General features: G+C 32.3%; 2 protein-coding genes across 4 annotated transcripts in view; both read left to right on the plus strand.

Moving 5' to 3' along the window:
• LOC126735861 (NADH dehydrogenase [ubiquinone] 1 beta subcomplex subunit 2, mitochondrial-like) overlaps positions 1-17,419 on the plus strand; it is a 490,931-nt gene that overhangs the window by 435,272 nt on the left and 38,240 nt on the right. The gene's annotated exons all lie outside the window — the stretch shown is intronic.
• On the plus strand, positions 5,739-8,767 carry LOC126735857 (uncharacterized). Its single transcript, XM_050439943.1, has 2 exons — positions 5,739-5,869; positions 7,681-8,767. Exon 2 carries the CDS (start codon positions 7,765-7,767, stop codon positions 8,680-8,682), a length of 918 nt encoding a protein of 305 aa, XP_050295900.1. The 5' UTR covers positions 5,739-5,869; positions 7,681-7,764; the 3' UTR covers positions 8,683-8,767.

Consider the following 17,419-nt stretch of genomic DNA (forward strand, 5'->3'; position numbering starts at 1 on the left):
TTGTAAACAAAGTAATAATTCCGAAATATAAAAAAATGTGTGGACAGAGGAGCTATAAATATTTAATTCCAGAAATATATAATAAAATACCAAATGAAATGTTGTAAATGTTTTGTTAGTTTTAAGAAAAAAGTGTTAGAGTGGTTAATAAAAGTATATTCGCCTGAAGATTTAAATAGTTTTGTAAATTAAAAGGAAAGTAAATACTTAATTATATACCTAGAGACTTATCATGAACTGATGAACAAAAAGCCAAATGCCTTTTGCTTTTTCGACAATACTAACTTATGAACGTTTATTTACAATTGTTATGAATTTAAGTTGAACTTTGTACTATGATTTAATTTGAATTGCAATTTATGCTTAATAAACGTCTAATTTATTATTTATTTCTATTACTTAGTATTGGTTGTTGGCTCTATCTATTACCATGATCCCTGTCTTTGACCTGTTACTTTGAGACCTTACTTTGAGATCAGACTTAGCGAAAATGGTGGTGTCATTTCCATATCTCTCAGACTAATTGAATAATCCATTTGCCGTAGCTATTAAATGGGATTAATAAGAAGAATTAGGTGGAATGGCACTCGCACTTTGAAGAGAACTTGCCACAACTTCCTCCAAATCACCAGATCAAAGGCTTAAGTATAATTGACAAAGCACTTGTATATGGTGATGTTAAATTCCCTGGATTTTTTTATGACCTGCCATATGTTTAATATTTGAACGGTATCAGGCGAAAACCAGGAATGTCCAGGAGTCAAACTTTTGAGTTATAACAGTTGTTTGTTTAAAAACTTTTAATACCTTGATTTTTTGAAAAGGTAATAAAAGTATTTTTATTTTAAAAGCATCTTTTATTATCACAGAACTAGTAAACAGTCAAAAATAAATTAAAAAGTGAAACATTTGGCAAAATAGAAGCATTTTTGGAGTAACGTCATCCTTGTTTGGGTGAAACCGGGTATTGTCCAATGTAGTTCTTTGTAAAAAAAAACAATCTTTGAATTGAAGTATTAGGTGTATGAACTATTTCTTTTTTACTTATTGCAGCATTTTTCGATAGATTTACTTCTTATTGATTTAAGACAGAGATGACTTAAAAGGGACTCAGTGTATCTGTAACAAGAAAATTATTCTTTAAAATTTATGATATTATTTTTGTTTTATTTCCTTACCTATAAATGCAAGGTTTTCTTGGTGGTTATCTTTTACATAATCCTTTTACATTCACAAAACTTTCCAAATTCGTGCTGTAATCGTATCTTTTTAGCAGCTTAATACATTCTGATTGGTTTTTTACTTTTATTATTATTTTTTGCCATTTTCGCAAACAACAACGAGACTACAGTCATACGTCTTTTAACGTTTTACATGCATTACTGAGATAGAAGAAAATTACTGCAATATAATAATTTTATCGAAATAAATAGCTTTCTAATAGGACATTCTTGATTTATTACACTTTCAGTTAGACAATCCCTGTTTTCTCCGTGCAGGGCTTTTTAAAAAAAGGTTTGTTAGTTTTCTCCTGATCTATTTAAGGCTTGGGAAAATACATAATTATTACGAACAGATAACACTTCTAACAAATTTTACATAAAAAAATGGACATTCCTGGTTCTCTTCATTTGTTCCCTTGTGCCGCGTCCTGGAACGAAACCTGCCTGTTCTTCTGGAATTTCAGGATACAGAAATAGTTTTATTCTTGCTAGTATTACTTGTAACATAATTTTGCTGCAATGTGTGATTAGTGCTATTGTACAGTAGTTGCTGTATAAGTTTCTTGATCCTTTTTTATGAAGTGGATTATATATTGATGTATGCCGTATTTTTGGCAGATTCGATATCAATAACTCCGTTATTATATTCCAATATTATCTTGGGTCCAAATCATTTTGATCAATTTAAATCATTATCTATACCAGTGGCTTTATGGCTCTTTTCTCTTCCTATCGCTATTTCAACTTAACTTCTAAGTATGTCAGGTTTTTTTTTAAACTATGTTTCACTTGTGTTGGTGATTTCTCTACATCCTCCTCCATCATCAGATTTTCGCAGTCTTCCCTCCATATATTTAATATGCCTTGTCTGACTGTAAATAGGACTCCGTTCTCATCTTTAATGGCTTTTTTGGTGTGATTCTTCTATTTCTTTGCATAATTGATTCAGGTGGTTGCACAATTGATCTGTTTTTTATCTTTTGGACAGAGTCCCTCTATCTCAATATTCAGTGCTTGATAGGCCTCTCTTTCAATCTCATATTCTAGTCTTGAAGCTTTAAGTTGTTTCTGTCTCAAGTAGCATTTGTTATCCATTGCTTCCTCTTTCATTTCGTGTCATTTGTGGTGCTTTTAGCAAACTTATTTAATATTTTATTTCTGTTCAGATAATTTTAGGTAATTGTTGTTGTTCTGCGGCTCGTTCAAGTCTAGGTAACTCCGGTATTACGATTCATGAGAATGTGTCGTTGTTTCTCAGGTGCCAACAAGGACGTTCATTTATTTTTTTTGTACTTCCGTAGTTTGATGCATACTTTTGCTGATAGAAATATATGATCAGGGTTGCCATCCATACCTGTATAGGTCTTAACGTCTTTAACTATAGTTTTTCAGCGAGATCTGATTACTTCCCAGTGCAGAACGTTCTCCTTTAGGATTTTTTTTGGGACCGAGGGTTTCTCGCACATCATCTTCTTTAGTAGCACCAATCTTAGTATTAAATCAATCTTACCATCTTGGCATCACATAGAAATGGAAATAAACAAAAAATAAATTAAAATCACTGTAGTCACTTTTATTATTACCATCCTCCCTTGCTACACAATAAACATATTTATCAACAAATAATCCAGACCCCATCCATACTTTATTTTCGCCAAACAAACCGTTTTAATTAAATACATCCGGCACCCTATTGTTTATTTCCCGTTATAGTGTGTACTCTCAGGATTTTTTAATGACAGCACGTTCCCTTCTTGAGGCACGTCCGCCGCTATGGCGTTCGCCCCTAATTCAAACATACTCCCTCCATAAAACGGTTTGAATTTACGTAGCGAGGAAAACACCATAAAACGGTAAAAGTTTCTGAACGTGCGGAAATTTTAAAGTGACTTTTTTTTAATTAAAAAATTCCACGTCAACTTCTATTGGAAATTTAGTGTTATGGAAATCAGTTTGAAGGTTCAAAGGAGAGATCATTGACAGGAAAGAGTGGAAAAAGTAACATTTTTTACTTTCCAAATCGCGCTGTATGAAAATATATAATAATAAAATCAAAATATATATCGGGTCAAAACTTTCGCATTTTGGTCCTAGTAGTTTGTAGATTTACATGTTAATACAACTTTTTTATACAGTTTCAAAGGGCTACTGTACAAAACTCTGAAGCTTGAGCTCTAGAAACAGCTGAAATACATAATAAGTAAATCAGTTTGGTAGAGAAGAACACAAACATATCGAAGATATCTCGCACTGGTGATATTACAGGTTTAAACATGAAGTAGTTTTAAGCGCTGCAAATTGTTAACTATAGTATTGGTGGACATTATGAATGCTATTTTTATTTTGCAAAGGTAATTATAAAATGTTTTATAAAATTAGAAGTTATTGCAGATATTGATTATAATTCATATTTAGTGTAGGAGAGTTACTGTCTGGGTCACAAAAAAAAATTGTCACGTCAAGTTTATCAAAGTCATGTTTAGTGTTAATATATATGGTATTCAAAATTCGAAGGTGACTATTGAGATTCCGATATCTTAATTGAAATATGTTATAAATTACACAATTCTTAATAAATTGTGTAAATATGTGAAAAAACTAGAGTTGAACTGAGAATATCGATATTACATATTCATAACTAGATATTTTTTATATTTTGAAAAGTACAGCCGCCTTTTGGAGGTTCGTTCATTTCTATGTTATTACGTATTATATTAGGCCTCGTCTCCGTAAATAAGATCAATTGTAGTACCTCTATTTCCTGAGTCAGACCACACAATTCAAAGCTAAAAATAAAAAGTTTTGACAACATCGCCTTCTGTCGGTACCCCCGCTGTCCCGTCCGTCGAGCCTCATTCTCCTTTTGTGTGTCAGACCGTTCGCGCGCGCGAGTTATTTCGCCTTTTATTTTTCGGTACCGTGTACAAAATATTTGTGTTTAACCATTAAAAAAAAAAAAAAAAAAATGTATAAACGTAAAAGAAGTCATGACAGTGACAGTGATCTAGCTCTCAAGGTAAATAATATTGAGAAAACTCTCTCAAAACTGTTAAAACGCGGTAATAAATCCCCACGCTATCGATCCGACGGAAAAAATCATGCACGTGGTTCTCGGAAGTCCCCCTGTTTATCGCCATCAAGCAGCTCGGATTCGGATCGCGCCTTTCGCTCTCTCTCAAGAAGCCCGGCGCGGCGTTGCCGCCGCCGCCGTAGAATCATAACATCGGATTCTAGCTCGAGTGGAAGTGAGAAGGAAAATGAACCAGAAGATGGGGACAATATTATCCGTATTGACGATAATAACTCAATGGATTGTAAGTATACTGAATAATTTTGAGTTGTTTGTTTTTTTCTTTATAACGCTGGTGGGCCGATATTCTTGACCCTGAGTGGTTCCTAAATGTTTATTGTTTATGAACACAATAAACATGGGCTAATCTGTTTATGAACACAGAGACGTCCCAAAAATGTAGCCTTAGGGATACGCATATTATGTATTTGGCTTAAACTGTTTATGAACACAGTTTTATTAAATATTTTTATACACTATGTGTTGGCTATCCTTACCTACTATGGTATTGGTTTAAACGGTTTATGAACACTGTTTTCTTCTGGCCAAAATATTTTATTTAGCAAGTGCTAGCTACTACCAAATTTAATACTATGAATATATGGTATTTGGTTTAAACTGTTTATGAACACAGTTATGCTTTAATATTTTTTGAATAAACCCTTTATGTTTTATTCTTACGCCAAGTACTTGATTCTTGGTAAGCAGAGGCTTTAAACTAATAATGGAAATTTTTTTTCTGATCAGATGGAACTGACCAGCACCATGAAAATGACAGGGAAATGCCCTCCACAAGTACTAAGAAAAACTTTGACGCATCATTGTTTGGAACCAACGTTGCTAAGAATAAATTGTCTTTCGGTCCTCCTCTACAAGAAGACATGGTTGAAACATGGAAAAGTATAGTGGACAATGGGCTGGACTCAAATGAAAAGTCTGATCTAATAAAGAAGTATGCGACCCCTGAAAATGCTTCGTTCCTTGGAACCCCCAAACTAAATGAGTTTCTGGAAAGAATGCTTTCAGAGTCCGTTAAACAGAGAGATACCCGGTTAATGCAACTGCAGTGCCAAATAGGTTCAGGTATATCGGCTATTGGACAGGCAATCACCTCCATCTTAAATGAAGAGGGGGAGGGGGACAAACCCTATATCAAACCCTTATGTGACGCGGGTCGCCTGCTTACGGATGTTTTCCATATCGAGACATCTGCTCGAAAAGAACTTGCCTGCTATAATCTGGATAAGATAACTAAAGAATCATTATTAGCTGCCCCAACGGACGAATGGCTTTTTGGATGCAATGTCGACAAAAGATTAGAAGCTTCCAAACAGCTGGAACGAACAATAAAAACCTTCAAGCCAGCACCTAAACCCAAGGAAACCAAAAGAGCCCCAAGGACTAATTTAAACTTCAGGAGTCTGTCTCAGGACACTCGGGGGGGATACCGAGGCAGGCGACAACAGTACCAATCCAGGACCCTCCTTTATACTCAGACTCGAGACCCTCAACGTCGCAGATCTTACAGAAAAATGGAGCCGATGCAGACAGAGAAACGTCGTCGTTAGATACCAAGGTTAGTGACCCTGCAGGCCGTTTACAATATTTCAATAACTCTTGGCGTAAAATTACGTCGGACAAAATTATTTTGTCACATATCCAACATTTTAAAATTCCTTTTGATAAAAATCCGATACAAAGATGTATACCTAGAGAACCTTATTGGTCCTCCAATGAGTTTAAAGAACTTTCGCAAGAAATAGGTAAATTACTTAAGACGGGTGCTGTAAGTAGGGTTAAGCCGTGTAATAATCAATTTTTATCTAGCATTTTTCTAACCCCTAAGTCTGATGGTTCTAAAAGACTAATAATTAACTTAAAAGGTCTTAATAAATTTGTAAAATGTGATCATTTTAAAATTGAAGACCATAAGACCGTTGTTTGCCTTATGAGCCAAAACTGTTATATGGCCACATTAGATCTTAAAGATGCTTATACTCTTATTCCCGTGGCAAAATGCCATCGAAAATATCTGAGGTTTAAATTTAATAAACAGCTCTACCAATTTAATTGCCTACCTTTTGGGTTGAATTGTGCTCCTTTAGTGTTTACAAAAATTATGAAACCAGTTCTAGGTGTATTAAGGAGCAAAGGCTGGATATCAGTTTTATTTTTAGATGATTTTCTCTTATTTGGAAAATCATCACTAGAGTGTAAATATAATATTTCTGCGACAATATCCCTTCTTGAATCTCTTGGTTTTATTATAAATTACAATAAAAGTTGCATTATTCCCTCAAAGGAATGTAAATATTTGGGGTTTATATACAATTCTAATAATATGACAGTGTCATTACCCAAGGAAAAAAGAAAAAAGATTATCAATTCCGTTAAACAATTTAGGGGGAGGGAAAAATGTAAAATTCGGGAATTTGCTAAATTTATTGGTATATTAACGTCTGTATGTCCAGCAGTTAAGTATGGCTGGCTCTACACGAAAGCATTTGAACGTGAGAAATTTTTAGCTCTCCAAAGTTGTAATGGAAATTACAATTCCCGCATGTCGATTCCTAGCAACTTGTCAAATGATTTTGATTGGTGGTTAACTAACATTCCATTCGCCTTTAATTCTTTGGGGCCAATGAATTATAAAATTGAAATTTTTTCTGATGCCTCCCCCAGCGGTTGGGGAGTATGTTGTAATGGCGAAAAATCCCATGGTTTTTGGTCTCCAACTGAGAAAACTCACCACATTAATTATTTGGAGCTCCTGTCAAGTTTTTTTGGTCTAAAATGTTTTGCATCTCATCTATCTAACGTCAACATTTTATGTCGAATTGATAACACCACGGCCATTGCATATATCAATAGGATGGGAAGTATTCAGTTTCCCAAACTAAACATTTTGACCAAAGAAATTTGGCAGTGGTGCGAAAGACGAAATATTTATATTTTCGCCTCGTACATAAAATCCAAAGACAATACAATTGCTGACCAAGAATCCCGGAGTCTCGACATTGCCACTGAATATGAATTAAACCAAGATAAATTTCAAGTTATTACATCTTCTTTTGGGCAGCCACAGATCGATCTATTTGCTTCGAGAACTAATGCAAAATGTAAAAAATTTGTATCCTGGGGAAAAGATCCAGAATCTTGGGCAGTGGATGCATTTACTCTAGACTGGGGCCAGTTTTACTTTTACGCCTTTCCTCCATTTTCAGTCATTCTACGTGTCCTTCAAAAAATAATTGACGATAAAGCTGAGGGAGTTGTCGTAGTTCCAAATTGGAATTCACAACCGTGGTATCCGGGTTTTCGCTCCTTACTAGCACAAGATCCTGTCTACTTTAAACCAGATAAAAACCTTCTTTTTTCCATTCATAGAACTCCACACCCGCTCTGGAAAAATCTTTCCCTGGTGGCCGGAGTCTTATCGTGCAAGCACTACAAAATGGAAAAGTCCCGGACATGTCATTAGAGATCTGTACAGCCTCAATATCAAACTCGACAAACAAGCAATATAACGTAGGTTTAAAACTGTGGTGGCAATTTTGTTGTGATAAAAATATAGATGTCTTTGATATTACTGTACCCTTAGTTTTAGAATTTTTAACAATCCGCTTTAACAAAGGGGCATCCTATAGCTCTCTTAATTGCTACCGATCCGCAATATCACAAATAGCCTCACCAGATTTAGCTAATGATTATAGATTAAAAAGATTTTTTAAGGGAGTGTACGGTTTAAGACCCAGTTTACCTAAGTACAACGTTACCTGGGATCCTTCCACTGTTCTTACCTATGTAAGAACTCTTTCTAACGAAAACATTAAATTAGACATTTTAACACAAAAGGTGGCCATATTACTGGCTCTTACAACTGGACAGAGGGTACAAACTTTAGCGAGTATTCAACTAGAGAATTTAGTTATTTCTAAAGACAATATAACAATTAAGATTCCTAAAAGAATAAAAACCTCAGGACCTAACAGATTTCAACCCACATTAGTACTGCCCATTTTCAAACAAGACTTAGAAATATGTGTTTATACAGCTATTTTATGTTATCTTAAGCGAACAAAAAATTTAAGAAACACTTCTTGCAAAAGTCTTTTTATATTACCCAAAAAGCCTCACAAAGATGCGAGTTCTCAATCTATCAGTAGATGGATTAAATGTATGTTAAGCAAAAGTGGTGTGGATATTTCTATGTTTACCGCACACAGCACCAGGCACGCTGCAACTTCTGCAGCTGCCCGTAAAGGTGTTAGTCTCGACACTATTAGGCTGTCAGCAGGCTGGACCGAAAAGTCCAGTACTTTTGCAAACTTTTATCAACGACCGTTACTTTCTAAAAATACTTTTGCAAATGACGTTTTGTCTTGTTAATATTATATATTAAGTATGTTCTTTTTTGGTCTGTTTTTGTACTTACACTAATTAGGTATTTAAATTAGTGATAGTAATTGCTATTTAGTTATTCTGTGTTTTTAGCTTTTTCTACCTAATATATAAGTTGTAAAAGCATAATATTGTTGCATTTTTGCTTTAAACATCTACAATTGATCTTATTTACGGAGACGAGGCCTAATATAATTAAAAAATTAAATGAACTTACCTGAAGTGAACTTCAATTTTAATTATATTAGGCCTCGTCGAAGTAAATAAGGGCCCACCCAGATCCCGATAAAAAAAATCCCATATGTTTATGCAACAATATGGCTTTGAAGAAATGAGGCTCGACGGACGGGACAGCGGGGGTACCGACAGAAGGCGATGTTGTCAAAACTTTTTATTTTTAGCTTTGAATTGTGTGGTCTGACTCAGGAAATAGAGGTACTACAATTGATCTTATTTACTTCGACGAGGCCTAATATAATTAAAATTGAAGTTCACTTCAGGTAAGTTCATTTAATTTTTTAATTAATCAAAGAATTAAATTCAAAAAAAATTTTTATAATCAAAATATGTATTAATGTATTTAGTAGCCATGAATAAAAATTGTATTAACCATTTTTATCTCTAATATCAAGCCTCGTTCATATTTTTCCTTGCAGTCAGCCACGCATTGGCTTATTATTGGACTAATAACTAAAGACTATAAATAGTAAAAAATAAATAAAAAATCAGAAATGTTTTTGTTGTTTATTTCTTATTTATTCTTAATCAATTCTATGAACAAGTGCAACAAATAAGTCGTGATAAGAAGCAAAAAGAATTTTTAATATTTTACTGATTTCTTATTTGGTTTTTGTTATTGAGATCATTTATTCTGTCAATGTGTATAGTTTTGTCCTAATTTTATTCTTCTACTTCCATATGTCTTACTGCTTTAAGAGGTTCCATGAAAACCAATAATTAGCAGGTATCATTATTTTACCTAAGCAATCTCTTTAGAAACTTTAGAATTCGTAACAATTAATAATTCTGACTTAATCCTAGGCCACATTGCTTATCTATTGTTACTACATCCAACACCACTTTTAACGAGATATCCAGTTTCTCACCTTTGGATTCACACTTACCAAGACGAAACAACTGAAATGGTACATCCATGTGCAGAGAATGACGTACGAGCGATTGCCAAAAAGCAAATGATAGAAGCTAGCTAGAGAGAGGGAATAGATTAATAAATAAGAGATAGAAGCTTGGAATAAATAGTAACAATAGAGACTAGGAGATGGAAGATGCCGAAGGACGTTTTAAGATGGTGCATCGCCAAATTATCAAATTGTTATGTCAAAGTGTTGTCATTTATTTATGTAGAGGTCAGTGTGAATAATTATTACACTAATCAAATAAAAATACTATGATTAAGTGGATGTAGTACCAAGGGCAATAGTTTTCCAAATGTCTGCGAAATGTTCTCTGTATATTTCCCTGATAAGCATTTTCCAAGTAAAACCACAGTGCAGAATATTGTTAATAATTTTGAAATTAAAAGCACAGTAATTAGTAAATGGAAATACTCAGAGCAAAACAATAATAATGGCAGAGCTGGAGAAAATAATTGAGATTTTGAAATGTTACTTCATGTTGAAGAAAATAAAGGAACTAGCAGCAGAATACTTGGACAGGTTGTAGAAAAAGATTATAGTACAGTATTGGTCACATTAAAAAAATACAAATAAAGGGTGTTTTTTTAGAGGCGGAGAACTTTCATTTGGCAACACTGTTTTTCATGACAGCCGACCTGACAGTTCTGGGTTATTTTTAGATTAGTTTGGTTTGGCAATTCATCATGAACAGACTCACACCGGAGCAACGTTTCCAAATTGTTCACATTTATTTTGAAAGACATGGTTCTATTCGAAAAACACATCGGGCATTACGTGAGTTTTATGGTGCTCATAATCGTCCTTCAGAGAGATTAATTCCAGAAACTGTTGATCGTTTTCGCAATACTTTTACTCTAGTCGACAATACGCATCCCGTAAGATGCTGTACAGTGCGCACGCAACAAGCGATAGCTGCTGTGCAGCATAGTGTTGATAATGATCCAAATGTGTCAATTCGTCGTCGTTCTCAACATGTGAACTTATGTCCATCCACTTTATGGAAAATTTTGCGCAAAGATCTCGGATTGCGAGCATATAAAATTCAGCTTGTCCAGGAGTTGAAACTCCAGGATCATCTTTTGCGCCGTACGTTAGCTGAATGGGCGGAAGGAAAGATTGCTGTTGATCCACATCACAAAATTTTGTAAATGGCTATGTAAACAAGCAGAATTGCCGAATTTGGGGGGATGAGAATCCACGAGCTATTGGTGAAAAACCGTTACATCCAGAAAAACTAACCGTTTGGTGCGCTTTATGGGCCGGTGGAATCATTGGTCCTTATGTCTTCAGAAATTCTGATGGTCAGAACGTTACAGTAAACGGTCAGCGATACAGAAACATGATAACCAACTTTTTTGTGCCTCAATTGGAAGCCGTTGCAGGCGTTGCAGAAATGTGGTTTCAGCAGGACAGTGCCACGTGCCATACAGCGGGCCAACTAATTAATTTACTGCAAGAGACATTCGAGCAACGAATAATTTCAAGAAATGGACCTGTAAACTTGCTAGCTCGTTTGTGCGACTTGACGCGATTAGATTATTTTCTTTGGGGCTGTGTTAAGTCGCATGTCTACGCTGATAAACCCGAAACACTTGAGCACTTGGAAGCCAACATACGACGCGTGATTGCCGAAATACAGCCTGCAGTACTGGAAAGAGTGTGTGAAAATTGGACCTTTGGATTACGCTACGTACGCGCCAGCCGTGGGGGTCACATGCCCGAAATCATTTTTAAATATTAATGGCAAAAAAAATTCTTTAATATAAAAGTAAATTCATTCATATCAATAAAATACTTTGTGTTTAATTTCAATTTAAAGTTCTCCGCCTCTAAAAAAAACACCCTTTACTATACCTTTAAATACCAAAAACATCAGGAACTAAGGAAAAGCGATGAAATCAGAAGATCAGATTTATGTTTTAAAGTTACGGACAGGTATAATAGCCACAGGGAATTTTTGCGAAATGTTTGTTTTATGTTGTTAAATATACCTTTACCATAAGTAATGATAAAAATGTTCAAAATATTCTTTATTGGAGTAAAGAAGACGAACACAGATATGTTCTTACAAGGTTCCAGTATTCTCAAAAGATACATATTTGGGCGGGTATTTTTGGTTATAAAGTTATTGGACCAGCATTGGAAGAAGTTGCACTTAAAAATCAGATTTGGTTTTAAATGGATGATTGTCCTGTGCACAATTCACAGCAAGACAGGGAATATTTTCAAAACGTATTTAATGGAGGCGTAATTGGGCTAAGTTACGCTAATAATTGACTAGCCAGGTCTCCGGACCTTTCACCAAGCGAGCACCATATTTCCTATAGTGATACATTAAGAGTGTTTTAAAAAAAAATTAGAAGAGTTAAAGATGGCAATTTTAACATGTATCTGCATGTAATCAAATAACTGCACATCAACTCAGTAATGTAAGAACCGAATTTTACAACCGATTAGGATATTATTTGACGGTAAATTGAGGATTGTTTAAGTATTTTATTAAGAAAAATAAATGTGTTAGTTTAAAAAATTATTTTGTTTTTATTTTTAATACTGTATTGTTTGTTTTGTTTTGGTCTTTGTTTGTTTGTTGTTTGTAAATAGTTGCATTTATTTAGAAAATCACTTAATAAAAAATAATGAAATTTGGTATGGTCGCTTATCTTACTCGCACCTTTAAAAAAATCTAATACAGTTTTTTTTTTAAATATACAGAGCCAATATTTGAAAGTATTCTAATTTATATGGGATTTTCTATGGCCAGCTTAGTGATGCAGCACCCGATATAGCAAATATTAGGATTATTTTAGGAGTTTTAAGTTCTAACTTATTGTGTTAAGTTCTTAGTAACTTAAGTCGTAAAATTTACTTAACACATCCTGGAAATTTTCTGAAATTTAATTCTATTTATTTACTTATAGGATTCCTCTCCGAAATATAGGATGTTAAGATTATAAGAAAAAAAGGATTTTTTATTTATAACTTTTATACTGCTTAAAATATTTCTATATAATTTGGGATATACTTTCAAATGTTAAGCAGCACTTTTTGTACATTTTTTTTAAATTCTACCTATGGTGTTCGTACTGCATCGAAACTGAAAATTTTTATATAAAATATTACAGGCTTTATAATACTTTAATTTAGAACAAATTCAATTTCTTGACTTTTTTACGTACGAGACACCTTTCCCGAGTAAAAAAATAAAACATAGTCTCATACATGAAGAAATTGCTAAAAATTTGATATGGTATATGTAATATTAAAACTATATTTATAAACGAAACGAATATTTAAAAAAAATAAATGCTTAGTTAGTGGCCATACGAATTCAAAAAAGATGTTCGAAGTATGAACCATTTTGCTGAACACATAATTCATATCGACGTCTAATAGATCCGATAGCATCAGTTACTAGTAAATTTCGGTTGCCTGTGCTTTACATAAGAGATCCAACCTTATTTCCGTATAAAGGTAGTCAGAGTTGGGCAAGTACAAGCAGTATCAGATGTTATGTTTTAAATACTCTCGATTTTCTGAAGGGATTTATTACATTTGTCAGTTGAGACATTACTAATTTTTTGTGAGTATTTTAACTAATTAGTGAGTCCTAAATAGCTAGCATAAAAGCTTCCGTTTCAGGAAAAAAATCGCTAGAGAAACGATAAATTCACAGCATCACTTACCAAGTTTAAAAGCGAGTAATACCTATCAGATATTAGGATAAAGGAGTGAAGTTTAGAAGAAGCAGACGATTGCGTCTTTTCGACAAAGAATTCTCGTTTAGTTGCCTGGTTACTGGTGTACTGATTATTGATATCAATCAATCCGGATTCGTCTTTTCTCCTTGACCAATGTCATTTTCTAAGAGTTGAAGAACTTGGTTGATGAGTTCTGTGTTGTTCCATTTGAGAATATCAAAAGAATATGTCAGAACAGTGAGAGCATATGTGCGTGATGGCCTTTATCAAATTTCCTGGATTCAGTTTAATATTATTATTAATAATATTTTACTGTTAATATTATTATTATTACCAGTTTCAAATAAAATAAAACAAATATGGAGTGACAATAATTAAGATAAATGAAGCCATTTAATACCATTTTTATAGTACCCATTAGATCTAATACTCTTTCTATGCCGAATCATCACAAGGCAATTTTTCAACGTTGATTTACATATAATATAGTATCATTGTATAATAAGTATATCAAACATTTTAGTTTAATAAATCTTTATACATTTCGCAAAAAAATTAAAGAAATACTTTTTAGTTCTTAGCAAGACATTGTTGAGGTATAGCCTGTTAATATTATGCTATTAGAATATATCGTATTTATTAATTGTTAATTTAAAAAATTTTAATATAGTATTGTTTAATATAATTTGTTATATTATATGAAATTTTAAGGTTAATGTTGAGTAGCTGGCTATTATTATTATTATTATTATTATTATTATTATTATTATTATTACTAAATTAACTAAAGTAGATTAAATATTTGCCAGACCACGTATTTACGCACATTATGTAGATGGAAGATACATTCGGTTTCAAATATGTTTTTTTGAAAAATTGTCTTATTTGGGATCTTAATCTCGACAGAAGGATTATTTTTAATAGTTGTTAAGTTTTGCTAATAATAATCACAGAAATTATAAATGGATATTCAATTTGAATTATAAATTATTAAAAATTATGTCCTTTTTACACCTTAATCTTTAAACGTAAACTTCGTAATAGCCGAAGCAAAAGGACTATTTATTAAAATTCTTACCTCGCCTTAAAGTTATTTCCGCAATCAGGGCCGGAGAAATAAAACGACAAAATGGAACTATAACTTGAAACGCCGTATAAATCCAGCAAAGCCATTTCCGTTGCAGACACATCAGAAAAGAAACAAGACACACCAGTGCCTCGATCGCCATTTTCCGTATTTGCTTTCGATGAAAAATAGAGCAATTTGAGGGAAAACAATTCCGTTGGAAAATGCGCCATAAAGTTTCACAGAGGGTTGTCCAATCGTCATAAACTTTTTAATGGGCAATAGTCATTCCTCGATGTTTTACTGCTCACTAAGACCCGAGTGGTAGTATTTGTATTTTCTTAAGTACTTTCCACTAAATGCACACTGATTACTTTACTGGGAAAGGGACCCCAAGAGATAAATTTTCCATAGTTCTGGTTGGGGTGTATGGTGTAGCCATGCGATCATTTTTTTCAGGACATTAAACACATCTTTGGAAGTGAGGACCAGAAAGTTATTGTTTGAACGTGAATCAATAAAAATTATGAATTATGAATCAGCAGGATCATAATTATAAGAGTGATTTTTCCTTTCTGTAAAGTCATTGATTGTATACATAAATTATTGATAAATAAGATTTAATTAATATGTTCACTTTCTCGGTCTGTTTGTATATTGTAACTTCTTTTTTTATATAACGAAAATATGAAACTATCTGAATCTCTATTCATCTGCTTTAAATTCCTTACTAAAAAGAAAATATTAAATCGTCTTAGCAAACCGCCTATGCTATGTTGGCTTTAAGAACATATTTCAACTCTCTGTCATTATTAATTATTATATCCCCTTAAACTTAAGATAAATCATAATTATTTAAAAGTCTAACTGCAATAGTAGATATTTCACTTTAAATTGGCTGGTTAATTATTCCTCTTCATTATTTAGTTCTGATTATAATATCATGTCTTTTTATCTTTCGATATTTTTATTCATTATGACATTAAAAGATCACTGCTCAAGTCAGATATTCTTCTTACAAAAGCTATTAACATATCCAATTAAATTATGCATTATGCATAACTTAATTGGACACGACCTATCATTTTCCTAAATTTTGCTACAATATAGTCTAATATGTTTGATAGTATAAAAGCTAAATTTATACAATTTCAACATACAAAATGAAGTTAACTGTTAAATTGCAAAATTTACGTAATTTTATGAATTCTGCAGAGTAAATAAGAGAGTGATTTCTACCTGATATTCTGGTGAAGGCACGGCTAATTCTTTAAAAGGGGATGCAAGTTTAAAGGGGTTGTTAAGATCAATATTTCATCCAGTGGCTCCATCTTTAACCCAGTTGATAAACTGTGTGTTATATTGACTTCACAATAAGATGTTTTCTGCTTTATGTTGCTTGTTTATTGAATAAAATAGAAGATGAGGTATGTATATAGGATTTCTAACATAAGAATCTAAATTTAATAAAAATTAATTTAAGCAAGTTATATTTTTAAGCTAGTTATTTCTCTTTATTTTTAATAGAATAATCAATAGCACTAAAATGTTGCTCATGAAGGTCTAAACTTTATAGGTTTTCGCACTTTAATAAAAAAAAATCCAAGGCCTCGACCACACCAATCTTTTTATGTAAAACCTGTTCAAAAAAATCTAAAACACCTTTTTGGGATAAATCTACCCTTAAATGAATAACTTTAAGGGCAGAATGACCTTATTGAGTTTTATAGCCAACAAGAGATTAAAGTTAACTATAAAATTGCTTAGTAGTTTAAAAATATAACAGCAGTTAACTTTTTATGATATTTCCTATTAGGATTATTGTTAAAATTAAAGGGTTAGGGCGTAAAATGGGTTTATATGAAGGGTATATGGAGGCTAGTTTGTCTATTTGGTTAGTATTTTTTAAGCATTTGTTACGGCTAGGATGGTTCACTCCTCACACTTTTTAGTATAAAAAAAATTAAATTAGAGATTGTAATGTTCTAGTGCGATTAAAGTGTTTGTTACATCGGGTTTTAAGTTTTATAAATAAATGAGCTAAAATAGTGACAATTATGCGTGAACATTAAAGCAATCCTAAGTAAATCCGGTTTTAGTATTGGTTTAATTAAATTGTATTATGGTAAGTAACTAATGTTTTGTATGAACTTTATTACAACAAATAAATAAAGTTAGGTTATTTTTATATTAATTTTAGAATTTTGCCTACATGTAGACATATTTTAAACAAAACTTAAGTTGAAATAAAATCGTTTTTAAGCCAATTCTCGACTTATTTAATAGATACAAAAAATATAATTTTTAGCTTTTATTTTTTCCTAATATAATTTTTTCCTATATTTTCCCTAATTTGAGTTCTTCACTGTATGCATCACGTTTAAAAATTTGAATGTCTGGCTTTTATTTAATTTTACTATTTAGTTTAATTCATTTTATTTAAACGTATTAATTCATATGACTTTTATTTTCTTATTTTATATAATCTCAGATATTATAAGTATGTTGTATAATATTTCGAATTAAATATATCTTCCTTTATTATGGTATTATATTTTACAGAAGTTTCTACAAATTTAATCAAAAATGATAAAATAAAATTAGTTATAAATAAGATTCATAGATTAAAAAAACCAAAACTAAAACATAATATATAGGGTTAAAAAAAATTGTATATAAGAATATATTAGGTTACATATTGTTGTTTATAAAAAAAAATATTAAATTGTAACATAAAGTTAATTTTTGTATTGAATTGTTATGACTCGTTTTTTTTAAAATACAATATTATATTAAAAAAA

Source organism: Anthonomus grandis, chromosome 5, assembly GCF_022605725.1.
Source record: "Anthonomus grandis grandis chromosome 5, icAntGran1.3, whole genome shotgun sequence".
In the NCBI taxonomy this organism is placed as follows: Eukaryota; Metazoa; Arthropoda; class Insecta; order Coleoptera; family Curculionidae; genus Anthonomus; species Anthonomus grandis.